The sequence below is a fragment of the Anomalospiza imberbis genome, chromosome 11, assembly GCF_031753505.1.
Source record: "Anomalospiza imberbis isolate Cuckoo-Finch-1a 21T00152 chromosome 11, ASM3175350v1, whole genome shotgun sequence".
Taxonomy (NCBI): Eukaryota; Metazoa; Chordata; class Aves; order Passeriformes; family Viduidae; genus Anomalospiza; species Anomalospiza imberbis.
Genome location: NC_089691.1, coordinates 23,030,160 through 23,057,325, shown reverse-complemented (window position 1 = coordinate 23,057,325; position 27,166 = coordinate 23,030,160). Strand labels below are relative to the sequence as shown.

Sequence of the window (27,166 nt, the reverse complement as noted above, 5' to 3'; positions counted from 1 at the left end):
GTGCATATTGATACGGTTACTCTACCACGCAAAGTAGAGATCATGCTACCAGACAACTGTATCGGAAATAGAAACCTTCCATCATAAGAGAATCTTGACAATCAGCATGTGAAACAATAAGGCTGCCCAATTCCATCTTCTGTTGATAACTTTAGGGAGTAACATCTTACATAAAATATGCAGGTAAAAAGTGCATTGGTAAATGTTAACTGGGGAACATCTCCTTAGTGCCATTTATAAAGAAAAATTTGAGAGAGCTTCTTTGTAATTTTTCACTGATATAATTCTGAGATGGATTTGAAAGGTTTTAAAACATAAAATTTACTGTGGTCACTAATTTCTTCAATGTTTTACAGATTGTGACAGATCAGCAAACAGGACAGAAAATTCAAATAGTGACAGCAGTGGATTCAGCTGTGTCTCCAAAGCAACAGTTCATTTTAGCTAGTCCAGATGGAAGTGGTGCAGGAAAGGTGATCTTGGCAGCACCTGAGACATCTAATGCGAAGCAACTTATCTTTACCACCACAGACAACATTGTGCCAGGCAGAATTCAGGTAAGTACAGTAATATTTAGATAAACCATGGAATTTTGTTGTGGGTTTTGTTGTTGTTGTTGTTGTTGTTGTTGTTGTTTTGTCTAAATTAAGTCTAAATTGCTTTAAGACCATTTGCAGTAGTTTTCTCATGACATGGATCAGATATATTAATTTTAGGCTTAATTTTCAAATCATAAATCCTTCAGTCTTCACTTACCTCATGTATTCCATTACACTTATCATCCCTTGTTGTGTGTTCTCGTTCAGGTTCCAAAGACATAAGGGAATCTTTAAGATAGTGCTTGTGGGAAGTGCCAGGATTTCTCAGTCTAAGATTGACTGATATACAGAGATACAACTCACCTGAGCAAATCTACATGAATTCGTACTTTATATTCAGTATCAAGACATTGCAATAAAGCTCTGTTATGTTATTATTTATGTGGGTCTTGAGCATAATATACATTGGCTTTGCAAAGCCAATGATGCAACAATAATCTACGTCTCATGAAATTTCAGATTTTTTCCTAGCAGTCTTAAAAAAAAGAATAAAACAAATGAGAAAGTGCCTGGTGTCTCTTGTTACTGTTACAATAGAGAATATTTTACAGGAAGAAGAGTAACTTTTACATAAATATTTTTAAAATGTTATTAAAAGTCTTCTAAAATTCATTTTTCCATGCTAAATAGGATATCTGACATTATAGAGGGGTTGGGTTTTTAAACTTTTCTTGGTTAAATAGAATGTTCAGAACAGAAGTTTTGGAATCCAAGGCCTTTGGAAGCTAAACAGTTTCTATGGTAGATCTGAACTCCAGGCTATCCCCTCTGAACTATACATCCCCAATAGCTAGAGAAGAGATAGATGGGAACAGCATCTAAGAGCCAGCTGTCTTTGGCTAAAATATAGCAGTTGCTTGAGAGTATTTGCAAGAAGGGAAAAATACTGTTGATTGCACAAGTGAGGAAACATTTGTAATAAACAAAGCTAGCAGTTTTGTTTCTAATTTGTTTTGATATGACTGTTTCAAAAGTCTCACTATTGTCAGTAAGAACTCTCATTAAATTGCATTTTACATTACTTAATTTCATTCCACATGCCATACATTTTCATAAGTTCAGTCCTCTCTTCTTAGCTGATACACCAATCTTGTTCTATAGGCAAGACTCCCTACCTTTATATCTGGCTAATTACATCTTTTTATTCTGGAATTTTGCTTTAGATAGTGACAGACTCTGCTTCAGTGGAACGTCTGCTTGGAAAAACTGATGTTCAGCGGCCCCAGGTAGTAGAATATTGTGTAGTCTGTGGTGATAAAGCATCAGGTAAGGAAGCCTACAAAGTGGTATTGAAGAAAACTTGCTTGAAAAGATGACAGGGATGAAGAGATTATTTTACATGTGCTTTAACTGATTTTAGTTGTGCTCATGGCAAAAGCAATTGTGTTTTTAACTGGAAAAATATACTCTGTATCCATACACAAAACATAGCTAAACTCTGCTTGGAAGAATATTAGGTTTGCTCCTTGAGCATATGATAAATTGGCTTAAATATAAAATAATGATTAAATTGCTCCTGGTAATTGAAAAAGACTGCTTGAAGCATGTAGTCAAGTTCCCCACAGTGATGCTCAACCATCAAATAAATGTGTCACCTAAAATGTCTAACTACTCCAAGAAAATGCTTCTTAGTGCTCTCTAACAAACTTAACACTTCCTGGTAGATTTTGTTCTTCTACTATCACAAAACAAGGCAAGCAGAGATTATGTGAACCCTCAGTGCTTCTGATCCATGCAGTAACAAGGAGTCTTAAGATAAAATTTTTATATTAGTAAATTTTTATATTAGTTCTGTGCTTTCATCCTGGAGAGAAGACACCCTTCTGTCTCTTTTTCTCACTTTCTTTTACTTCTTCAAGTGTTTATGAAATTAAAACAATACCAGAATTAATATGGACAGAAAATTTAAATTAAGATTGCATTTTAAATTTTGGTGTAAAATTACTTGTTTTCTGAAATTACTTGAGCTCTTAGCTGATATAGTCTCTAAATGTATCCTATAGTCTGTAACAGCAGATAGAATTGTATCTGTACTTACACAGAGTGGGAACTACACCTTCATCAACCACATGTTCAGAAATAGCCTGAGCCTTCCTCTCTTCTCTCCACTCTCTCACCAAAACCCCTGACAATAGGTAAACCAGAAATATCTTGTGAGACTGTAGTAATGTTTTCATGGTCCAAAATGCTGGCACAAATCCAAAACAAATTTAAAGGATGACTTACAGTGTTTTACTTGATTAAAATGAATATTTTTATGCTAAAATATAAGTAATTTCCAGCTGATAATATATATGTTTCCTAGGTCGTCACTATGGTGCTGTCAGTTGTGAGGGATGCAAAGGTTTCTTTAAAAGGAGTGTAAGGAAGAATTTGACCTACAGTTGTCGTAGCAACCAGGACTGTATCATCAATAAACACCATCGGAATCGATGCCAGTTTTGTAGGCTTAAGAAATGTCTAGAGATGGGCATGAAAATGGAATGTGAGTGTTAAGTACTCAATGTGATATTGTGCCTACCAAATAACAATTATGTGGACTACCACTTGTTAGTGTGTTCTCTCTGTTTCGGTATATGTTGCTTGAAGGAAACAGAACGTTTTGGCAGCATCTAGTGCACCTTTCTTTCATCACCATTTTATGTCTGAGGTGCAGTAGTGGTTTGTTTCGGAGACCATGTCTCCAAGTACTGTTGTCTTTGAGGAGCCCAGTTACAGCCTCATTTAAAATGCGTGTCCAAACACAGTGTATGTTTATAATAGAAAATATTTTGACATGGATTGACATGAATCTGAGTCTAATATTCTGTTTTGAGAATCTGCTTTCCTTCCAGTTTATTTTTGCAGCTTTTTCAGCCAGTAATAGAAAATAGTTAGTCTTTTTTTCCCCCCTCTTTTTAAATTTTTATGTTAATTTGGTAATTTATGAGCAGTGTTTCATGAGGCATTGTATAAACTGCCATATGTTTTAAAATATGCTTTCATGTTTGCATGTAGTACTTCATACATTTCCAGTGCTAGCAGCGAAACACTTGTTTCAATATATTTTTGTTTTCAGTTTATATCACCTGTTCTTCAATTTAGCACTATGTGAAACAATTACAAGGTTGTTTTATGATCTGATCTAAGCAGGGTAAGTTCCAGCCACTGAGCTCAAGGGAGGCAGAATATTAAGCTGTAAATAGGAACATAATTGTTGTATTTGCACTCTGAAACTCCAGACCTGTTGTGATGATTCTGCTGCTTTGCACACAATGTGCTGAATATAAGATGAGACATTTGTACAAGAGAAACTGTTGCAGTTCCAGGAAGTAAACCTTTCTTATTCCAATATGATTAGGGTATATATATTTGTTGACTTCACTGGCTTTGGGTCGGGCCTCTGATTAATTTATATGTATTCACCAAGCCAATAAATTTGATATGCCAAATATCAAATTTGGCATATCAAACCAAATGAAGACCCTGAATTTTGGTAATAGTAACAACAATACCAAAAATAAAATCAGGAACTAAGTAACTCTTGCTGATTATGAGGATAACTTTCTGTAATATGTTTAATAATAGTATTTTAATATTATAAAGATGCACTTTTCACTTTCTTTAAAAGCTACAAAGTAACTACTTCTTGCTATTTTTAATTTAAAAATTTGCTACACTTGCTCAGCATTTCAGTGACTGAACTTAGTTTCAATTCTCAAATATAAATGTAGATTATGAAAGGGTTAGTTTTGGAACTCTCTTCCCTAACTGGGAGGAATTAATGGCTCTGAGTGAAGTGTATGTCATGCATGTAGTATCCTCTCAAGGAATTAACCTACATCTCTCAGGTAACTTGCCTCTCTTGACTTTTTCAGGGTTCCTTCTGGGTTTGCATTTGTGTCATCCAGAATAGGAATGTGCCTAACATTTAGATATAGCTGTGCCTGTAAAAAAAAAAAAAAGTAAACAAATTGAAAACACAATCTGTAGAATCTTCCGTCTTAACAAATGCCAAAAAAAAAAGAACAATATTTTATTCCCGATCAGCAAAACTTGAAGCAAAAGATCAATCTGTGACTTTCTTAGCTAAAAGTATATATAAAAATACACATACTCACAGATACAGTGACATAGAAGCCTGCATTTCGTCAGTCTTGGTATTAAATTTCCAGTTTTGAACTGAGTTGGTACGCTGTCATAACTGCAGGAATTTTACTTACTTTTTGTATTTTTCATTTTAATTATTTCCTTTCAAATCTGTATGTTTCTATCTTTATGTAGCGGTTCAAAGTGAAAGAAAGCCTTTTGATGTGCAACGTGAAAAACCAACCAACTGTGCAGCTTCTACTGAAAAAATCTATATAAGAAAAGATCTTCGAAGCCCTCTAATAGCAACTCCAACATTTGTGGCAGATAAAGATGGGACACGGTGAGTACTTCAGTTCCACGCATCTTCTTTCATGTTATTTGTGCATATTACTTTGCAGTCACACCTTATATTCCTTGTCCCCTCTGCTCTCAGAGGGAACAGAAAAGAACTCTAATGCACACATCATCTGTTTCCATTACCAAGGCCAATGTAGGTTCTGCTTCTCATGAAAGTTTTTATGTCTGCATACAGGTATGTGGTTTTCAGTTCAGAGCGGGCTCTTGTCCAGCCAGAGAGCTGGTCAGAGCAATGCAGAGCAAGTGAATGATATCCAAGCAGAAAGCATGTAGGCTAATGCTGTGATACATTTGAGTTAGCACTTCTCTGAAATCAGATCTGCAAATGGCAGACTGAGGCTTCCTTCTCCTAAAGACACTAGTTAGGGAGACTCAGTGACTGCTGATTCAAATCCCAAGAAGACTGGTTTCAACAACAGCAAAACAGCAGCTTCTTTTTAGTTTATGGAAGATACTCCAAGGTGGTTCCTGCACTCTCAGATATCTCCTTAGGCAATGGGTGGGAAAATGCACATCATTACAAACAAAGGCAAGATTTCTTTTTTTTTTTCTGAATAGAATAAAAAAAGTCTAGGTTAAATATGACATTTTTATAGCTGTAATTTATGAATGGCTGAGAACTACGTAAAAATTGGATTTTATTATTCAGTTTTCATATGGGGGAAGTGTGTGTTTAATTTTTCATATACATATTCCTTGTTGAACAAATGACACTGCAGTTAGGAAGTTTGGGCTGCAAGTTTCTTGGAGAATTGTTTTTCAGTGTTCTTGTTTGAAAGAAGTACTCACAGAGACATTTGCTTCTTAAAAATTTCCTTGAGCTACAGATGCATTACAGACCTATAAACACTACTATAGTCATGAAGAACCACTCTGTTATTTATGTAGGATTCAGATTTGCATAATGCACGATAATTTGCTGCCTCTGCTTGTTCACAATGATAGTGTCAGATCCCTTGTACTGTAATGTCCTGCAGCCTTGCACCTGTGTTGTGTACATTGGTATTGTGTTATGGACACTTGGAGCATCACATAAGTAGCAAGTAAACTTCTTGCTAACTGCAAAGACTTTCCACTGTCTCCCTAAATTAGATACAGGAGAGGGGAAGGCTATTTGTTCATAAAGCAGCAAAAGTAAAGGCAGCAGAGATTTTATGCAGGCTTTGATTACAGGACTGTTTCTGACTATGTTTTGGAATGTAAAAAAATGTTTATGACTTTTATTCAGTGCTGGCCAATGTCTTGCTTGGAATGCAGAGTTATGCCTTCCTTCAAAGTCTACTAGAGCTACTAGGTGACTTCTGAGAGCATGAGATGACAAAAGCTTTCCTTAAAGCAGACTAACCCAGAACAAAAAGCAAATGAGAAGATATGCATTTGGGAAGTTGCCATTGTTTTGCAGTGGAAATTATAAGATCTTTCAGTCTTTCTGTCTTTCCAGCTACTTTTTGGTAACTGTTTCAGAAATACTTAAGTCCTGTTAAATAAATTGTAAGCTTCACTAAATTGTTTATTTAAAAACTGGTAATTCCTTTTATGGTCTCATAAGTTGTTACACATTCTTCTGATTAATGGAAAATACTATTGACCATCAGATGCCTTACACTTTTGAACAGGTCAGCCGGTCTTCTTGATCCGGGAATGCTTGTGAATATTCAGCAGCCTTTGATCAGGGATGATGGTACAGTCCTCCTAGCTGCTGATTCCAAGGTATTACTGGCTCACTTCAGTTCTGAGCTATCTATTAATTTGTTCAGATTACTTTATTTATGGCACATAGTCTCAAATAGTTGTTGCTCTTGAGAAGGTAAGGTTGTGATAAGTGTGAAGAACTGTATGAATGGATGCAATAACTTGATCAATAGGATTGTGGTTTCTTTTGGCAGTGGTTGATCAATAGGATTGATCAATAACTTGATCAATAGGATTGTGGTTTCTGCAAAAGGTCAGCCACAGGTAGTTCTCAATATGATGTCTCATCTGGGACTAGGATTGATAATTAGAATAGAATTTAAAGACAATTGAGAGCCCTTGTTCTTCTTGGGATTCAGGAAGAAGGAAAAGGTGCATGGGGAAAAAGAACAAAAAGATTGAAAATGGGGGAGAAATTATATATGATACATTAACTACAATTTTGATTTACTAATACAGTGTTTCCTTTTTAGGCTGAAACAAGCCAGGGTGCCTTAGGAACACTAGCAAATGTTGTAACATCTCTTGCTAATCTCAGTGAGTCACTAAATAATGGAGATACTTCTGAAGTTCAACAAGAAGAGCAATCTGCAAGTGAGATTACAAGGTATGCATTTATATTTACACCTTATTTAGTAATTTGTGTTCTATGTGGTGTATCCCTGCACTCATTCATTAAAGGAATTTGGCACTGTTACATCAGGCATAGTATAGATTGCTAGATTGCCCCTACTTTGAAACCGTTTGAAACAGTTCTTTAGAAATCAGTTTTGGCTCTTGCCCTCTTGTGAAGAACTGTGTCCAGTGTTACAAATATAGTGTTCTAAAGCTAGACCACATTTGGTTCTCAGAAAAATAATAAATGACTAGTTTGTGACCTTGAAAGACTCTGAGAATAGCAACATTTTAGTGCCATTTTATTTCACAGGTGTGTTTTATGTAAGCTTCTCCTTTGCAATGCTTGTGCCCCAAGCCCTGCTCTTTGGCAGTCTGCATTACTGCAGATTTATTTTTGAGATTGTGCTGCCATAAAATCTCCTGGTAATGTAGATTTAGAAAGAGTTTGAAGTCTTTCTTAATGAAAAACATATGAAAAAGGAGCATGGAATATTACAATTTCCAGCACAGCTTGAGATTTGCAAGGCTGGGATATTTTTGTTGCATGTTTTTGGTTGTGTTTTTTGTGGGGGGGAGGCAGGTTGGTTGAATTTAGCAGTATAGGTTAATAAGATAAAATACTTGGACTCAGAACTGTCCACTGTTTCCCAAAAATAAGATTTTTAGGAGGAGCTTAACTGTTGGAATCCTGGATGCTGAGAATTTGAAACTTTCTGTGCTTAAAGGCACAGACCCACAAGAGAACACTGCATTTGACCTGAGGTCATGGAACAGGGTTTTAAAATTGATTAATAGCACTGGGATTATGGGTGTGTAGTTGGTTAGAAGTGTGTAATATCACAGGGTGGAAAACTTAAGAGTTTGGGATTTTAGAATATAGAAATAAATATGAAGTAAGATGGAGGTTGTAGGGTGGAGACAGGTTGTTCTTCTTTACCTTCTTCCTTCTTCTTCATGGATTTGAGTGATGTTTTGTGATTGGACAGAAAGGTTTGCATTGCAGGCTTCGGGGGATCAGTTATTGGGTTAAAAGGGAAAATAATTTAGGTGTCCTTTCTTAATTGGATAGTTTCGTTTTAAAAGACCTTGTAACAAGAGTTAGCCATTTTGTGCCTTGCTAATGAAAGAGCTGCTGAACTTATGGTTGTGAGACTGTAACATAGATAAGAAATAATAAACACCTGAGTCCAAACATGAAATACTGTCTCAAGTGCCTTTAATCCCAGCCTCGAGAAACTGATACTTAACTGTCGTGATTTAGGAATGGTACTATCCAATTTAATGTTCATACTTTAACTTGCTCCCCCCTCCATCTCCAGTCAGAGGCACAAAAGGCAGAGATCACAGGTTGAAATAGGAACAGTTTACTGGAAACAGCAATGAGACTAGCAAACAGTAACCACAAAATGAAACAGTAATAGCAACAACATTAATAACAGAAGGTGTAAGAAAAATGATTTACACAGAAAAGCCCCCAACAATAAACAAATACCAGACCAGTCTGCCCAATGCACTGACTGGAAAATACCTCGCTGCGGGGAGAGAGAGAGCACAAAAGAGAGAAGGACATTAATTAATGTCCATAAGGGCTGGCTGGCTTGAAAGGAAGTATAATGGATAGTTCCACACATGAGAAAAACAAGATACTGTTCCCAGGGAAGGAAAATGCTCCTTTATTTCTATTAGTTAAGGCTCTTAAATCTTTCATTTGAAATCTTCAAGTGAAGTGAATTATTATTTTTAAATATTTGACACTGCAATGTCAGCTTATGGCAACCTCTTACTGCTTCTTTAAAGCAGAAAAAAAATTTATAAAAATACCTCTCCCAAAAAAACATCTTGACAAAAAATTGGCAAAGCACTATACCATAATACTGTCCACTGGTATGAAATTGGAACACAAAATTCTTCTTTACATTTAAGCTCTGTTAATCCGAATAGAATTTACACTGATCTATTTGGGTAATGATCCAGCAACAGCTTGAGTATAAAGAAGACCAGGGAGCAGTCTCTCTGGTGTAACTGTCATAAGGCTTTTAAGGCTCTATGTATACTGGGAGATCAGGAGTGCCTGCCTGTATTTCATCTTAAGGGAAAGGAAATTAAGGCATATTGTCTAGAAGAAAACCACACTGTTCTCCACTGTTCCAAAAAGCTGGAGATCAAGGATGGGGGCAAGGACAGGGACTTTGTTCTTCAGAATACATCTGGTCTGTAATCCTCACTGAATCTGTGAGAAGGGGGAATAGTGAATGCTAAGTGCAAGAGGACTGTTGGGGTTATGCCCAGCAGACAACTAAGCCTCACACAGCTGCTCCCTCAGCCCAGTGGGACTGGGAAGAGAATCAGAAGAGCAAAAGTGAGAAAACTTGTGGGTTGAGATAAAGACAGTTTACTAGATGATGCAAAAGCCACACACACAAGCAAAGTAAAGGAATTCATTCACTACCTTCCATGGACAGTCGGGTGTTCAGCCACCTCCAGGACAGCAGGGCTCCAGCATGTGTAACAGTTACTTCCAAAGACAAATGCTATCACTCCAAAGATCCCCCCACTTCCTCTTTCTTCTCCCTTCTCTATATAAGTGTGATATCACAAAGTATGGAAAAAGCCTTGTATCAGTTGGGGTCAGCCGTCCTGGATGTGTCACCTCCAAACTTCTTATGAACACCCAGCTTCCTCACTGAAGGGAGCACAAGAAGCAGAAAAGGCCTTTACACTGTGCAAGCACTGCTGTGCATAACAAAAACATCTCTATATTATCAACATTGTTTTCCGAAGAAATCCAAAATTTAGCCCCATACTGGCTACAGTGAAGAAAATTAATTCTATCCCAGCCACAACCAGTGCAGCACAAGACCCCTTTACCAGTAGTACAAATACTAGGATAAAACTATCAGAGCAGGATTTACAGTATGAAATCCTTCCCTTACAGGGGAGATCTTTTACCAGCAATATGTGGGCACATCTATTTGTTTTATTAATGCCCAAAGAGTACAGAGGGACCAAATTGCAATTAAAAGTCTGACCGTGTGTCATTCTAAAGATTTCTTGTGTATGTTGACTCTATGTGGAAATATTTTATGGCATTTAATTTGAGGACTATGAATTTTTTAAGATCTAAGGAAGCACGCTTTCATTGTTTACTTTATTTTTTAGGGCATTTGATACTTTGGCTAAAGCACTTAATACCACAGATGGTACAACAGCTCATAACTTGGCAGATGGGATGGATCCTACAGGAGGAGGGAATATTCATGTAATCAGTAGAGATCAGTCAACACCAATTATTGAAGTGGAAGGACCCCTACTTACAGATACACATGTCACATTTAAGGTATGTGCTTCTTTAAATGTCCTACTAAGTAAACTAATGCTTAAGATGTATGAGCTCCTACATAATTTCTTGTCTTGTATTCTCAATTTGCATTCCTTGCCAGTAGTAATGAGTTATTTAGGACAATTTTTCTTTGACAACTTCTTGTCACACTGTTGATTGCGATGGACTATGAGAGTAGCTTGAATGTTTTTGCCGGTTATTTCACTGATGATAAAAACTGGTTTATGTCTGAACTATATGTGTTGTACTGTACTTTTATTTTTTGCAGCTGACAATGCCCAGTCCGATGCCAGAGTACCTTAACGTACACTACATCTGTGAGTCAGCATCACGACTCCTTTTCCTCTCTATGCACTGGGCTAGGTCCATACCTGCGTTTCAAGCTCTCGGGTAAATGGACGTACTCCGTTTGAATGGTTTGCTTCTGAATGAATTTAAACACTGATCTGAATGCTTCCCAGCTGTTTTGAACTTTTTAGTTAAAATATTGTTTAATTTTAATTAATATTTTAAAATATGTGAAGACTATGCAATATTCCCTGTTTTGAAGAATAAAACAGAAGATGGCAGAGGGGAGGCTAACTACAATATCTGATGTTACTGTGGTTACAGAAACTAAAGCCAAATCAAAAGCAAGCATTAATTTGTAGAAATTAAATGCTTGCTTTTGATACCTTACTAAAGAATTGATGAGCACCATTTCACAGGTAACCCAAAATGGTTTCCCATAGTCTATAATTTCTTTTTGCTTCTTGAAATACTTGTAATATGCTAATATATGCCTGTTATCAAAATGTTTTGCAGTAGATTAATCCTTATTATGAATTGTTATACATAACATAATTATACATAGGGCAATACCAAGCTGATATGCAAACTACCTAGTGTTGTTTGATTTTCTGCTGTTTATAGGCAGGACTGTAATACGAGCCTTGTGCGTGCCTGCTGGAACGAACTGTTTACCTTAGGCCTGGCACAGTGTGCACAGGTGATGAGTCTGTCGACTATCCTGGGAGCGATTGTCAACCACCTCCAGAACAGCATACAAGAAGGTATGTTACCAGTACTGCTAACAATACAGGGACGTTTGGAAAGCATTGCTTACAAGGCGTTTCCCCATGAGTGGCAGAATTGTTCACCAGGAACCAGGAGAAGGTGAAGCTTTCTCTTGCATAATTATCTTTCCCCTGGTGATCTACAGTTTTGTTGCACTGATGTCACAGAGATATCTGTGGGATAGAAATGTCTGTAAAGGCAAAGGGGCCTCCTATGCCTGACTGATATTACAGAGAAAGACAGTACATCCTAAAATACTCCTTGGATGTGCTCAGAGAGTTTTCTTCCCATCCCGATGTATGTTTTTTCCTTTTAAAATAATGATATCCTCTTCCAAACCACACCAGACTTTCTCCTTCTGGAACTTTCCTTCTCCTCTTTGCGGTGTAAAAACACAGTGTTTGCCAATTATCACAAGAAGCATATTCTTGCATGTGTAATGGTTTTGGATACTACTGTAATGCAATAATGATTGATATATTTTGAAGTGCCCTTGAAGCATTAAGCAACCTCATTTCTTGACATTCTTAACAAGATGTATGTAATTTTATGTGATAATTCAATGTTGGTCTGTTGATAATGATGATTATATCTAGAATGGATGAAAATCTATTATATTTGCTTTTTTTTCCATTCTTTAAAGACACTTCTAATCAATAGGATTGATTAGCATGAAAATAATATTCATTTTTAAAAGGAAGAAGAAAACAATACTGTCAGTTTTAAACTCTACAAACACAGCATAAGACATAAAAACTACTTTAAATTTACGTGTCTGTTAAAAGCAGTTATACAATGCTATTTGGTACCATTTAAAAATATTTTTTAATGGTGTCATTATTGTGCACACAGCAAAAATTAGAAAATAGTTTTTACTGAGGAGAGTAAAACAGATGTATTTTTCTATAGCTGAAGGATATTAAATATTTTTCCAGCTATCTTCTTTGTATATTTTATAGTTCTACAGTCAAGTTTTAATCGACTTTATTAACTGCATCATGATAAAGTAAATTAGACTGAAATTTGATTCTTAAATGGATAGTATGCTTTAATTGCTTTCATAACGAATATAGAGTTTTTTCTTGTTTTGGTTTTGGGGTTTTTTTTTGTTGGTTGGTTTTGGTTTGCTTTCTCATTTAAGAGAGCCTGGACAGTACCAAAATACAACAGAGTGCTGCTCCTTTCCTGCACAGAGAGGCAAAAGGTGAAAAGATCAGTTGGGAAACCTGCATATTGGATGTTCTATGCAAAGTTAGGCTTTTATTTTATATCTGTTTCAGAATACACAGAGCTGTCTATTCCACATTCGTTACAAGCAGTGGACAGGAGTAAGTGGCAGGGCTATTATAGCTGGTTTCACTTCTGTTCTTATTCATCAATATTGTAAAAAAATAAATTTTTTTCTATAATCTGTACTTGCACTCATACCGCATTTGCTGCCAATAAAAGAGGATCATTAGTGTTATTCATCAATTCTGCAAAGTTATCATGTTACATTGTGTATTATACCTTCAAAATTCAAAACAAAGTGAAGAAATTTCAGAACTTTATTTATTTATTAGTGATGAAGCTACTTAGAAACTCTGGAATTCTAGTTTGCTTTTCCTGAGTTTCTCTGTACCATATTTTCCCACTTAATACAGGAATGAAAACATTACGTCTCTCTTCATCCGTCTTGAGTAACTAAAAATTTGTATCACAATTCATGATTTACGAAATGTAGATCATGCTTTCATTCTTATTTCAATACTGTGCAAAAAATGGTTCTTCCATTCATTCAATCTTCTTATTGCAGTTTCAGAAAATAGATCAAATAGTAATAAACTATGTCAAAGATTCAGTTTAAGCCATGTGGCATCTAAGCAATCCTATGCAGTATTAGCTATATAGAAAAAAATAAAATATTCAAATTAAAATGATATTAAATACTAGCATTGGAGATTATAATTGGAATAAAATTATTCTAATGTGTTTTTCAATGAAAGGTTTTATCCGTTGTAAACTGACTTACTTCTGAAGTTTGATAATAGTAATTATATATTCAAAAATTTATCTTAATGTGTTCTGTAATGTTTTTATTCATTGACTAGTTTGTAGATATGCAGTTCAATATAAAGATTTCTATTTACCAAAACAGATCTCTACTTTCCTAGTTTAGCAGCTAATACCACTCACTCGTAATAGATCTATAAATAAAATACATTTTTTAAATTAAAATTTTAAGATAGATTATGAACCCAATATAAGGAATGTGATCTTTCACATTATAGAATAATCTCCATACTGTATGTGTATTTCAGTGAATTTACCCAGTCAGATGGAAAAAAGACTATTTACCATAGCTAATGAAAAGTTCACTTCTAGAAGTACAGATAGAAGAGAAAGTAGCACTGTCATTACTGTTCTTTCATTCACTTTTGGTAAGGCTAATTCAATAGTGTTTGAATTTAAAGTTAGGGTTGCATTTTAGCATTTGCTTTGTGCTTCTGTGCATTCCCAGAATCACTCTAGCCATTTGTAGAATAATGCACCATAATTTCTGAATCTTTGCTCAGAACAGTACATCACTGGAAAGAGTTTGGTGTGGCAGATTATGCTATCCTGGCAAAATTACACAGAAGAGTTAATATTCTGTTTGCTAGCTCTGGGTCTGACTCAACTTTATAAATTCACTTTGCTTTCATAATATTTCAGGCCATCCTTGTATGTTAAGTGGTTCTAAGATTGCAAAAGACTTGCTAATATCACTTAACTTGGTTTATAAAACTTTATTTGTTAATATATTAGAAATGCTTGAGCTCATGTGAAATAGTAAGCAATATCTCTTTGTAGATAAACTTTCTGGAGACAGAATAAAGCAAGTCATGGAACACATCTGGAAACTTCAGGAGTTCTGTAACAGCATGGCCAAGCTTGATATTGATGGATATGAATATGCATACCTTAAAGCTATAGTCCTTTTTAGCCCTGGTAAGGAATTTAGTAACCGTATCTTTTTAAACAATAAGCCTTAATATGTTGATTCTTTAGCATTTTTTAAATGAGACTAATGTCTTGAGATGAGACTCATCTGTTAAGTTGCAGATAAAATTATTGTTTCATTATGATTATCACAATATGTGTTTTAAAATAACTTCAGAGCAACATATCCATGTTATTTACAGTTCCAATCTATCAGGTGTTTCCTGTACATCCACCCTAGAAGATTAGATTCTCAAGTTACCTTCAGCTGAGAATCTATGAGTAGTAAATCATCTGGAATGTGTACTAGCAATATTAGTGAGGTAAATGGTGAGGAGGATTAGAAGAAATGCATTCTCCGAGGGACAAAAAGAAATTTGCCTCAATTTTAGTATTTTTAATATACTTAAAAGAGGAATAGCTGAAATATGAACATAAATACCTATTTTATATGAAACTTCCACAAAATCTCAAAAACTGAATGTAAACAGGCTGTCTTCCATTTGTTACGAAAAAATGACAGCCGATAGCTAAAGCAGAGTCAAGTGTTTCTGAAATACGAAAATTTACTCAAAGAAAACACTTGGGATTTTCTGGGATGATTAGGTAAGGACATTAAAGAAACTGGAAGTGGCAGTCTTTTCAGCAAAGATGGCAAATGTTTCTAGGTCACGCAAAGATTAATCTAAAACTGCTGACAGGCTGAGTAAAAGGGAAAGTTTTGCTCAGAAATACGTATTATTTATTTTAATTCAAAGGCATTTACCACTTTTTACTTAACAGAATACAAAGTAAAAGGATATATTGTTACTTGTGTGTTTGCTTGGGGTTTTTTTGCATTGATAACTACTTTTCTCTTTACAATAAAACTTAATTAGAAGATACTGGTGTCCTGAAATGTTCTTTTGAATTTTTTTGGAAGATTGTCCCATTAGAGTTATGTTTATTAGGGGTTTTATTCAAGTTGGAAAAGCAAGAAACTATTCAAACTCAAGGTAGCCCTTTCCTATTTCAAGGGACAAGCAGTTTGGACACAACAGTGACGATATTTTGGCATACTAAGAGAAGTGACACTTTGTGGGTTTGCATTTTTTTGCTCTGATCACGTGGCTGTCTGAGGAGCTGAGCCAGCTGGAACTAAAACATGAGACAGACTTGAGAAGATTAAGACATTGATCTATCAAGAAAATAACCCTAGATACTGCTTAGCCAGCCTAGTTAGAACAAATCACAGAGGCGAACATGTTTACATTTAAAACAAGCAAAGTTAAAAATTCTGTGTTGTTGCCTGGTACATACATACAGGCTTAATCTTTATCCACTTTCTTATGGATACACACAGCTCTAGAGAGAAAAGTGAACAAGCTAATTCTGAAGCCAGGAAGTAAATGTTCACCTTTATACAGCTAGCATGTTAAACATCACAATACCAGAGAGATATTTCATTGAAATTAAATGTGAGAGTCTTATAAATACATTTATTTCACAATGTATAGGGAAACAATCGACATACAGAAATGTTTTGTTTCTTTAGATCACCCTGGTCTGACCAGTTCCACCCAAATAGAAAAATTCCAGGAGAAGGCACAGATGGAATTGCAGGACTATGTACAAAAAACCTATCCAGAAGATACTTATAGGTATTTATTGTCTAAAGTACCCAAAGTAATGTTGTGGCCTGTAGCTAACAGAAGTACAAAATAATGTCATTGATGTTTTTGACATCTGGGGTTTGGGTTTTTTTCTGTTGATGAGAAAGAACTAAAACCTAATTCATAAAAGCAAGCAGGTTTGTTTAAAGATACGTAGAAACATGAATAGCTGTCTAGCTTCCTGCATGTAAATTATATTTATTAGTAAAATAAATTTACTAATTGGTTTTTGAGGGGCTTTTTTTGAGACTCATAGTCATGTTCAGCAAAGAAAACAGACTTACTTTTTTTGAAGTTTGGGGGATAACTCCTTCAACTGACTAATTCACACTGCTATTTTTTCAAGTTATTATTTTAAAGTCTCTTTGACAACTAAAAGATGATTATCATCCTTGAAATATTTTTCAAGTTGCATATGCAGAAAAATATTGAAACTGTCAGTTATAGCCCTTAGAAAAACAACGATTACATATAATAAGGAACAATAACCATTTCTCAAACTTCTGTTTATAAGAAATTCCCACATCATACTTATTTTCTCCTTTGGGTTTGGTTTTTTTTTTTTTTTTTTTTTTTTTTTTAATTTCCAAGGACTTCTCTGAAATTATCTAGCTTGTTTTTTTTTCACTTCTCAACTATTCTGTTTGTTATGTGCTAGAAACAATTGCCGTATTTTCTAACAATCTCCATCAAAACTCAAAATTTATCAACACAATGATTCTCTGCACTATCAGGGAACTCACCTCTGTCTCCAAGATATACTAGAACTTGTTCTTTTTCACTCTGAAATGCATCCTCATATAAAGAAGAAAAAAAAACTGTCTGAAAAAGAGAGCTTCTCCCATCTGTTTTCTGCACTGATAGTACATAATTAGCACTGTGGTGCAATGAAAATAGGATTCCCTGCCTCAGAAATATCCTCAAATCCCATATTCTTCCATGTACAATTGAGACCTTCTCATTTGCTTAGTGAGAGCTGAATATCTACCATAAAACTAAATATAAAATTTGTTCCATATACTTGCTTCTCATAATAGTGTCTCAGGGAAGAAAATCAGAGTTACATTCCCCAAGCAGTATCTTGTATTTTAACTAATAGTGTCTTTATCTCCATGCTCACCCATAGACAACTTTAGAGAACAAATCTGATTATTTCTGAGCAACTGAGTGCTGGTAGAAAATGAGATAGGGGACAAGTATTACAGTTTTCATAAAAACAACAGCATAGTTTGAATCTTTTTCCCCTGAAGTTTACAAGATATGGTGTATTAGCAAAATGGACCTTAGGTATTTTCTCCATAAATAATCAAGCATTTTCCAGAGCACCTGTGGTCAGTGCTACCTGAGGTTTGCCATTACATGGTTCTGGTTCAGAAAAGTTATTTGGTTTAGCATTTGTGATGCACAGCTGCTAGATGAATGGCAGCAAAATGCTTTTATCACTGTCCTAAATTTCATATGCATGGGAAGTCTAGCATTTCAATACAGTCATTTCATTGTATTGCATATCTGTTAACATCGTGGTAAATAAAACACCATGGCAATTTGGGAATATTTATGCTTAACAGTACATTCCCCCAAATTCCTTCTCTCATTAGAAGTGGATTCTCTTTTTTTCTGTTTATATTCATCCAGCCCCCTTCCTGCTATCTCATTTGGCATGAAGTTACTAGGCAACTAATTACTATGCTGTTTATGGCTGAAATTTTAATTAAGCATTGTACTTTTAAAATGGTGCAAATGTTCACACTAATCAACATGATCTCAGCATTGTTTGTCCAGAGCTGGGAATTTCAAAACAGGCCAAGAACATTCTGTGTTTGTACATACATGTTCTGTCTACCAAGGGCATTACCATGTCCCTTTCATTGGAAAACTACAAAGCTACTTGGCTTTCATTTTGCTTGCAGGATAGAACAACAACCATTCATTTTGTGGTGTAGCCAAATTAGCTTTAATTGCCTCTTTATGCCTATTCATGAATTATGGTAATAATAAAGGCAGATCCAGCTCTTTAGCTACAGAGTATCTTAAACTGGTCTTACATGTATTTATAATCCACTGAACTTCTTTTTCAGGCTAGCCCGGATCCTAGTGCGCCTGCCGGCACTTAGGCTGATGAGCTCTAGCATCACCGAGGAACTGTTTTTCACAGGTCTCATTGGAAATGTTCCCATTGACAGCATAATCCCCTACATTCTCAAAATGGAAACAGCAGAATATAATGGTCAAATAACTGGCACGTCTGCATAGAGGGAACAACGTAATTTGAGGGATTGAAGTAATTTTCACAAAAACCATATAATTACGAAGTTAAAATAGTAGTGTTTTGGTATGTGCAGATAACTCCAACTTGTTATCAGTTTCCTGACAGATTTCTCCTTGTCTTTTTCTGATGTTGACAAAATTTAAAGCAGCTGTTCAAAGACCTGCTATAGGACCTTTCCTGCCACAAGGAATATTTTTGATGCCTTTCATTTAAAAGGCCACAGATTACTGAACATACTTTTCACATGCTTTGTATTTAGAAACTATCAGTGGTTAAAAAGAGTTTTATAATATCAGAGTAGTAATAAAATTACTTTAAAAAGTAAAAAGAACAGTATGTATATATTTAAAAATATCCTTGGAATGAATCTCTAGCAAATGCCAGGGTATAATACTAGCACTTTGTAATCACTTCTTGTCAGAGCAACAGCATCATCAACATCCTGCTTATGAGTATGGAAAATTAAAAAAATGCATATGTCCTTAGTCAAAATGCTAGTGATTTTTGTAAAAATGTAGAATGCTAAAGGAGACAATCATTTAATCTACAAAAAGTCACTTGCTGTTATGTTATGCATGAAATATTAATGTGGGTTCTTAAATCAGATATCCACATTATTTGAAACTATATCTGTTAAATTAGTGCAGTTGTAATACATGGTACAGTGCAGTCCTAGTGACTACTATGTGTACAGGAATTCCCCACACTAGAGAAAAAAACTGTTTGTCACAATAATGAATAAATATGCAGGTTCCTTAAAGTGTTTATTCAGACAAAAACAATCATGACAAATGTTATTCTAAGAAGCAGCCTTTTGACTTCGGGGAAGATCAGTCATTAACTGGATGAGCAGTAATTTTCAAATAGAGCTGTGTGGTGCTCTTGGAGTATGCTCTTTGTCTGGTCCAAATTTACTCCTCCTCTCTGTACTTTGAACACCCTCATAATGTTGCCATAGGGTGCAATTTAAGATCTGAAGTGTGTAGAACCTCTGGTAGTCAGCAAGAGTTTATTGCAAAGGTCTCTCACTTTATTTCTCCCTCCCCCCCGCCTTCACGGAGCACTCCCAGTTTTGCAGTGTTCTCAACTTTCCTGTCACTCAGTTTGAAACCAAAATATAGTTAGGATTTACTCTCACTCATGTACAATTGCAGTTGATGACTGATGCACCATGGAAGTATAAAATGAACTACTTTTTAATTGTCTCGAGTGATGAGCCATCAACATGTTTGCTAGTAGTACTGGCCATTAGCTGCTAGCATAGGTTTCATTTTAGTATAACTTATTATTATGGCTGTTCAGTATTTTTAAATCAACGATTTTTTTTAAGTCATAGCAATTAATACATTCATCTGATCCTGGCATATTAGATGCATGAATTATTTTAATTATTTGTGTGTTAGAGGCATTCTTACTTTAGTAGATTTATTTGACAAAACTTATCTAATGGTAAGTTCAGCACTTTGGTTTTTCTTCTGTTATTGGTATTTATTTAGAAACATCAATTAGGTTGGTGTTTGTGACTTTTTAAAGTCTGAATTGTAGCCAAAAGACCTTAAGCAGCTTTAGATGAGGCTTCTAAAGTAACAAAAAGAACTTGTATCCTTCATGCTTGTTAGGAGGCTGACATTTGTAGCACTTACTGTGACACAAAAGACTATTTAATTTTAGCTTCTAGATGCATTCAAGTCTTCTACAGTTACTATTTTTAGCACATTCAGAATCTTCTTTTCTCAGAAAGGTATTACAGAGTCCAGTGTTCATGCAGAGATTTGTCATACTGCAGTTGTATCTCTCTCGGCTTTTGCTATAGTAAATGAAATTGTCATTCTGTTCATGCGATGGAAAGTATGCTCTCTACTTGTGAAGTCAGCTGGACTTCAGCTTTTAGTACCAACCATTTGATTGTAGTGTAACTGCAGTGGGATTGTGTCAGCACTTCTGCTGCACAGTCCTGATGTTAAGGGTATACAACTTAAAAATTGATGGTGATTAATCAGAAACAGTAGCTACCTTGGAAGGAGTAGTGGCTACTTTTGTTAAAATTTAAAATTTTACTAGGTTATGTCATTTTTCTACAAGAAGAATGCATTGAACTATTTTTGTTTTCTTTAATTGCCAAAAGGATTACAGAACTTAATTTGCTTTCAGAATTTAATAAATATAATTTAAGCAGATAAGAAAGCATTTTAACAGTAAATGAATTAGTCCTTAGCACAAAAACTAGCCATTGGAATATTTGGTCTTAAATCCCAATACACACCAGGTAGCTTTTTCTTGACTTTTTTTTTTCATTTCAACTTCCAGTTTTTCAAGTAAAAGTGCCCCATTTTCTGTGTGAAAATTTGTTTGTAATTTTTATTACTTGTGATCATAACAATTCAGGAAAGAAAGACATTACAATTTTTGGGAACAAAGCAATCACATGAAGTAAAATGTGTGCCTTGCATTACATATGTAAATCAAAAACAATAAATATCATGCAGCTCTGTTTACAAATAAACTATACTCCCCACAAATGCAAGGCCATATAATGATATCCTTGCTCAATCCCTGGTAGTTACTTACTCTGCAAATAGTTATTAAGTTGGTTATTACTAAAAAAATATTAATTTTTGTAAACTGACTAATAACTATGCAATCCATAGTTGTGCATGCATTTAATAGATGAAATGAAGCAGTTCCATCATTAAGATCTGGATATTACCACCTAAAAGCTATAAAGTCCCTCTCTGTGTAGCATCATTAGCAGGATTTGCTGATCATTAGCATCATTTGCTGGGTTGCAGAGGTGAGAACCAAGCTACTTAGTTCTAATGCCATTAACAAAAAGTACTCTTTCTAACTACACACTATTTTGATTCCAAAACTAACATTTTGGATTGTAGAAATTTGAACATATGTGCATGCCTGGGCTGTTTCCTCCCCAGGAAAAGGACTTTGTGCTTCCTCTCTCTGAACTTCACATGGTTCCTGTTGGCCCATTTCTCCCCTGTAACAATCCCTCTCAGTGGCAGTGGGACCCTGTGATGCACACAATGCAGCTGCACAATCAGGCAAGCTTTGCACCATCTCTACAGAAAATAGTGCAATGCTGACATAGTTCTTGAAATTTCTGAGGTTTGTTCCATCCCACCTGCAGTGACTGGAAGATGGTGACAGGCTAATCGTAGTAGCTTTACTGGTAAATTAGTTTCGGGTTTTTTTCTCCTTTGAAAGTGCAAACTTTTCCTCATGAATATGGGACAGGGGAGTTTTTTTATATTGTAACAATTATTGAAGAACTATTTCTTGAGTATTAAATACAGAAATAGCTTGTTTTCATAAAGGTGAAATTTAAATGCCAAACTTGTTTTCACAAGAACTTGGAGTCAAACTATCACAGTCACAAAGAGATTCTAGGAGAAGTTCTTCTCACTGAAGCTCTACCTAGTGCCAAAATTTATTCTCTTCAGAACTTTTGAGGTTCTATTTCTGCTGCTCTTGAAATGAAAATATTTTAACTTGGCAGGAATACAGTAATAAATTATCTGATTAGATTTATCTGAACCTGAGCAAATGTGTATACTAGTCACAATTCATTCAGACAAATGTTAGAATTCTGTGCTGACTGAGACTGGGGCATGATAATGAGGCAACGTAGGGAATGATAATGAGGCAGTAATGTCCACTGTGCTTCATTTTTTTCCAACTCTTTTGCAAAGGAACTGGATTTGAATCTTGTAGATAAAAAGCATTTGGGACTTGCTTTGTCATAATGATTTTAATTGCATTTGTGACAAATGTAGGAAGGTGTACTCTTTTCTTCCTTTTATTTACTTACCTTGGACTGTAGAGTCAGAACTAATAGCATATGCAAAAGTAATCTTTCTCTGCCTATTTACATTGCTTATAAATTGGCTGCAATGCTTTTGGTGTCTGTGGAGTTACTCTGGCATGAAACAGGTAGAAGAGGAAAAAATTATTTCCAAGCAGAGATCCTTCTAAGAAGTCATACAAGGCTTTCTTTTAGCTGCCTTACAATGTTAGATCATTGAGAAGGCTTAGTTTTCAGAGCACACTGCAGCAAGAAACTATTGTTGCTCTCCACTGATTAGTTGGCGTCATTTGCCAAGTCTCCTTTCACTATCTTCTGAAGCCCGTGGCCCCCCAGACAGCCGCTATGCCTCTGCTGAGGAGCTCTGGTTCCAGGTCTGTGTGCAGAATCCAGCAGCTCTGCATCACCATTACAGTTCCCTTTGGCAAAGGGCACATTCTGAGGCTGCCACAGAGAAACCAAGTCAGGGCTGAAGCTCCCAGGTGAAATCAGTTTCCTGACTTTTGTTTCTCCTTTGGCAGAGACTGTAAAACACTTGTGTGTTTTTTTTAATTGTTCTACATTGTACACAGTACTCACAGATTCCTGAATTATTTCGTTCAGGATACTGCAGATGTCAGTAGATTTTCCTGCCCATTAAAGTTCAGAGAGTAGTTAGGATTCTTTCCTGATTACCTGCTGTTTAATTAGTAAAAGACAATTTTAAAAAAATTGCACCGAATGGCATGACTAGCAAAGGGTTTCAGGAATACAGTTTAACCAGGAAGACAGAACTGGAAATGAATGGGCTGAGGGTACTGCTCAAGCAGTGACAAAGCAGCTTCCTGCACTAACAGCACCAGTCAGAGCCCTGTTTGAATGAGAAGTGAGCAGTAGAACTGGCAGGTCAGTCAGACACACAGGTGTACCAGCACATATCTAGTGGATGATGCCATCCTGGAAAGAACAAAAATGTTGATTTTCTATTTGAGATCCCTCTCTTCCTCCCCAGTTACTCTTAACAGTGCAAAACCAGGGGATGTTGGGGTTTTTTTTTCACCTACTCTTGTCCATAAGAGCAAAAGCATAAATGCCAGAAAACACAGGCAGATTCCCACCTGTTCCCCACACTGGCCATACAGCAACAGAAGAGCTTTTGCAGTAGTTGGCTTTGGTGATAAGCATGGGCCAGCTGACAACAGCACACAACAGTGTGCAGTCTTAACACCTCCAGACATCCAGGAGGGATCAGCCAAATGAGGGCATGGTCACCCTAGAGAGGAAAGTGAGGGGCAGAGGAAGGACAAATTGCCAGCATCTACTGGATCTTGAATTACAGGAAATTAGTTTAGAAACAGCTTTATATGAAAAATTACTAAGAGGGGATGGCAAAGGAGAGAGAATGAAAACATTTACTTTTTGCACCTTTTAATTCTAAAGTTGCTGAGTCATTTTAACAGTAAATACTCCTGAATTAAGTTCAGGGTTATTGTTTGATGTCATTAGCCTTTCTTGTTAGATAATGCTACAACCCTACTTCAGCTGCAATCAGTGTTATCAACATATGGGAAATTATTTGGGAAAAAAAAAAATTAGAACATTATTTATACTGGGGTTACAAGTTAAATTCTTTGTAAAGTTTAGATGCTCTAAGTTTAAGCATCTAAAGTTTAGATGTTTTTTATCGTGAAGTCATGCTAAGTTCATCACAGGTAATACTGTTGTAATGTTCCATTAATGTCCACAATCTGTTCAGTCCTCTTGAGTTACACGAATGCTTTGAAAATGCATTTATTATTGTTAAATTCCTGCCTTTCTTTTTAAAGAGTTTGATAGAGTTGTACCTGTCTATTTTGTGCCTCCCATCATTGTGCATTTCTGCATGTTCAGTTCTAGAACTCACTCGAGCAGCTAATGCATATGTACATAGCTGTATGTATGTGTGTATGAATGTATATGTTTATATCTCTCTGTCTAAATATCTTCTGTACAGTGTATAGGAAATGTGTAGTGTATGTATATATGTACAGATATGGAGCCATTATTCGTCTATTCTATGTGCTAAAGTTTTTTATTCATTTGCTAATCCAGAGCTTCCTAATTTGGTGAATCTTCACAAATTTCAGAGCTTTGCACCTTTTTTCTAAACCAGTCTGATTTCACTATTTGCTGTTCAGAACTGATGAATATATTCCATGAATTTTCTGGCTTTTACATTATTCTCTTTACCATTTCTCATTTGACCTATAGAGAGAGGTCTGTCAGTCAGTAGTTAATTGAGCATATAATGCCTTTTAAAAATAATGAATAAATAACTATAGTCATAGAAAATGCTTCCCTGCTCAATAGGGTCATTTACACTCATTCTCTTCCAGCCTCCGGAGATACTTTGTAAAGCTGTATTTTTTGTGAAGCTTGGTAAGAGACTGATTTTTTGGTTTTAAGTCTTCATCTGTGGCTAACTGAAAGTAAACCAAGTTGCCATTTATCACTGAACTGCAGAACAGGAGGTAACGGATGCCGTTTAATAAATCAATAGTCATATTGTCATAGCGATCTCATGAAACCAACCAGTAAGTTAGAGACTGTGTGCTCTGGTTAGTGAAACAGCAGTGCTGGTACAATGGTAATTAAATAGTAGGGACATTGCTGGTAGTTTATTTCTTAGCAAGCATCAAGACATCCTCAGGATTTTCACAATGCATTTCAATTGTATATTCACTTTCCAAAGTTTTTGTTTTCCAGCCTAAACTGAACACAGCTAGTTTCTTAATTTATTTGTCAGACTAATGTCCCTTTCCACATTCTGTCCTCTCCTGGGTCTGCAATCTGTGGAGCTCCTGCACTGCCTGTGACAGTCCCACTGTCCATGTGGGACCTGGGCACACAGTTTGGAAATGAAATGTGGAGTAAGACAATTTCTTATTCATAATGAAGACTCAAACATTTACATTATCAAAGAATAAACAGGTCTTGTTCTTCTTCCCTTTTGATGAAGTTAAAAATGAAGCCTTCCATAAAGTAAATCTATTAACTGTGGGTTTTTAAAAAAGCATTTCACAGACCATGTAGGGCAGTAATTCAGCAAGTCTTGTTTCTGTCATTAAAAAGGTTAAATAGAATTTTCTGGGCATTTATTTCCACCTTTTGTGCTCACTGTGGCAAAGACTTGTGTATGTTTAACCAGATAATAAGACACTAATCAAAATAACATGAATTTTGTGCATGCTTAAAGTGAACCACAAGTCTGAGGAAAGTTTGCTATGGAAAATGCTGAGAATGCTCTCTTTCTTGGTGTATTGGTTAGTGAGCATTTGTAAGCTTTTATTTCAAATATAGGAATAAACCTACAGCATTTCAAAACCTTATTTCTGTGCTTTTCAGCAGGAAAAATATGTAAATTAACATCAGGAACTTCTGTGACAGATGTTCCTTCATTGGTGTCTGGACAATTGGTGGTGTTTGAATGCTTGCTTTCCTCTTTAAAGGTGAATAGAAACCTGAAAGTCTGTTAAAATCATTGTACTGCAGGAACAGTTTTAAAGTTTAGGAAGCCAATTGGGGCATTAATGCAAGATTGAATCTGTTTAAAAACTCAACTGTGAATTCAGGGGGAAAAAAAAAAAAGCAAAGTTCAGTGAAACCAAATGTGTTATAGCCACATTTGAATTGTTTGTATTCTGAAGGACAAAATGTCCTCAAATTTAGTGGCAATAAAGGCTCTGCAATAATACAACACAGGTCCATTTTACAGTATTTCCATGATTGTGGGTTAAAGTAGGACCGAAGAAATTGAAAACAAAAAGCACAGTCTTTAAGAAGAAAACATTTTACTTACAGACAGTATATGTTAAATTTTCCATATATGGAATCAAGATCAAATGTTGGAATATTTTAAATAATTAATTTGTACTCTGAAATACACTGGAAGCCAGTGTTCATTAGTTTCCTAACTGAAAACTGCACACTGTTGTATCTGTATTGGCATACTAGGGAGTGCTGAGCACCTAAAAACCAACAAATTTTTATAAAAGGAAACATCTACTTTCAGTTCTTTGGGATATTTTCTGGAAGTCTCTATTCCTTATAATTTAGAAAAGTATTGTTTATTTTAAAAACTGAAAAAGTTTTTAATTTCTCACAGCTTCTTTTGTGAAACCAATATTGTTGTGTGTATTAGCATTTAAAAATAATAGCATGTTCTTTTTTTAAACTGAATTTTATATCCAATGTCTTCAGTCACAAAGAGGAATTTGCATTGTTGTGTTTGTATATAGAGTATTGCAGTGCATGATTTAGCTTATGCATTTTATTAAATGCTGTTGTGACATTATATTGTTGCGGTTAATACTAGTAGCTAAATGAGGTTTCTACCATTAAAGTGAATTACAAATATAACTGCATTCTTGAGTTTTACTTTGAAGTTCATTTGAGTTCCTCTTGAACAGGAGCTGTCTAAGCCAAATACAATATTTTACCATCTTTTAGGGAGAAATGGCATTTTTCCTTCACCACAGTGAGTATTTTACGAGAGATTTAACCGGGTCTGGTATAGAAAAGAAACCCCATGAACTTACTGACTCCAAAGAGCTTCTCTAGGAGGAGAAAGGGCTTTTTTTCCTAAGGTTTTAATTCATCGTGAACGGGTAAGTTTTGAGCAGCCCCAAAGCTGTCGCTGCTGTGCGCCGCCCGGTCCGCGCACGGCGCGCGCCCTCCGCGGCCACTGCCGGGGCGGCATCGGCGGGGCGGCGCAGC

General features: G+C 35.7%; 1 protein-coding gene and 2 long non-coding RNA genes across 15 annotated transcripts in view; 1 reads left to right on the top strand and 2 right to left on the bottom strand.

Moving 5' to 3' along the window:
* The window catches only part of NR2C2 (nuclear receptor subfamily 2 group C member 2), a 37,801-nt gene extending 11,778 nt beyond the window's left edge, over positions 1–26,023 (top strand). For 7 of the 11 annotated variants that reach the window (XM_068202405.1, XM_068202399.1, XM_068202403.1 and 4 more), the window contains 12 exons: positions 357–557; positions 1,763–1,865; positions 2,905–3,084; positions 4,863–5,010; positions 6,644–6,737; positions 7,193–7,326; positions 10,497–10,674; positions 10,946–11,067; positions 11,590–11,729; positions 14,566–14,703; positions 16,229–16,334; positions 18,425–26,023. In XM_068202405.1, the coding sequence (XP_068058506.1) occupies positions 357–557; positions 1,763–1,865; positions 2,905–3,084; positions 4,863–5,010; positions 6,644–6,737; positions 7,193–7,326; positions 10,497–10,674; positions 10,946–11,067; positions 11,590–11,729; positions 14,566–14,703; positions 16,229–16,334; positions 18,425–18,599 (1,719 nt within the window). In that variant the 3' untranslated portion in view covers positions 18,600–26,023. Of the gene's footprint in view, positions 1–356; positions 558–806; positions 869–1,762; positions 1,866–2,904; positions 3,085–4,862; positions 5,011–6,643; positions 6,738–7,192; positions 7,327–10,496; positions 10,675–10,945; positions 11,068–11,589; positions 11,730–14,565; positions 14,704–15,217; positions 15,575–16,228; positions 16,335–18,424 lie in introns of those variants that run through there. The other 4 variants (XM_068202407.1, XM_068202409.1, XM_068202408.1 and 1 more) reach the window with 4 other exon arrangements.
* The window catches only part of LOC137480923 (uncharacterized), a 32,407-nt gene extending 5,292 nt beyond the window's left edge, over positions 1–27,115 (bottom strand). For 2 of the 3 annotated variants that reach the window (XR_011003172.1, XR_011003171.1), the window contains exons 1-3: positions 2,638–2,906; positions 1,715–1,875; positions 757–902 (exon numbers count right to left, since the gene is read on the bottom strand). This is a non-coding gene — a long non-coding RNA (uncharacterized lncRNA). Of the gene's footprint in view, positions 1–756; positions 903–1,714; positions 1,876–2,637; positions 2,907–26,988 lie in introns of those variants that run through there. The other variant, XR_011003173.1, reaches the window with a different exon arrangement.
* On the bottom strand, positions 9,714–18,530 carry LOC137480925 (uncharacterized). The gene is made up of 3 exons (XR_011003175.1): positions 18,392–18,530; positions 17,090–17,509; positions 9,714–10,020 (listed from the first exon to the last, which is right to left on the bottom strand). It is a non-coding gene; the product is annotated as an uncharacterized lncRNA (long non-coding RNA).
* Positions 27,116–27,166: the final 51 nt, after the last annotated feature.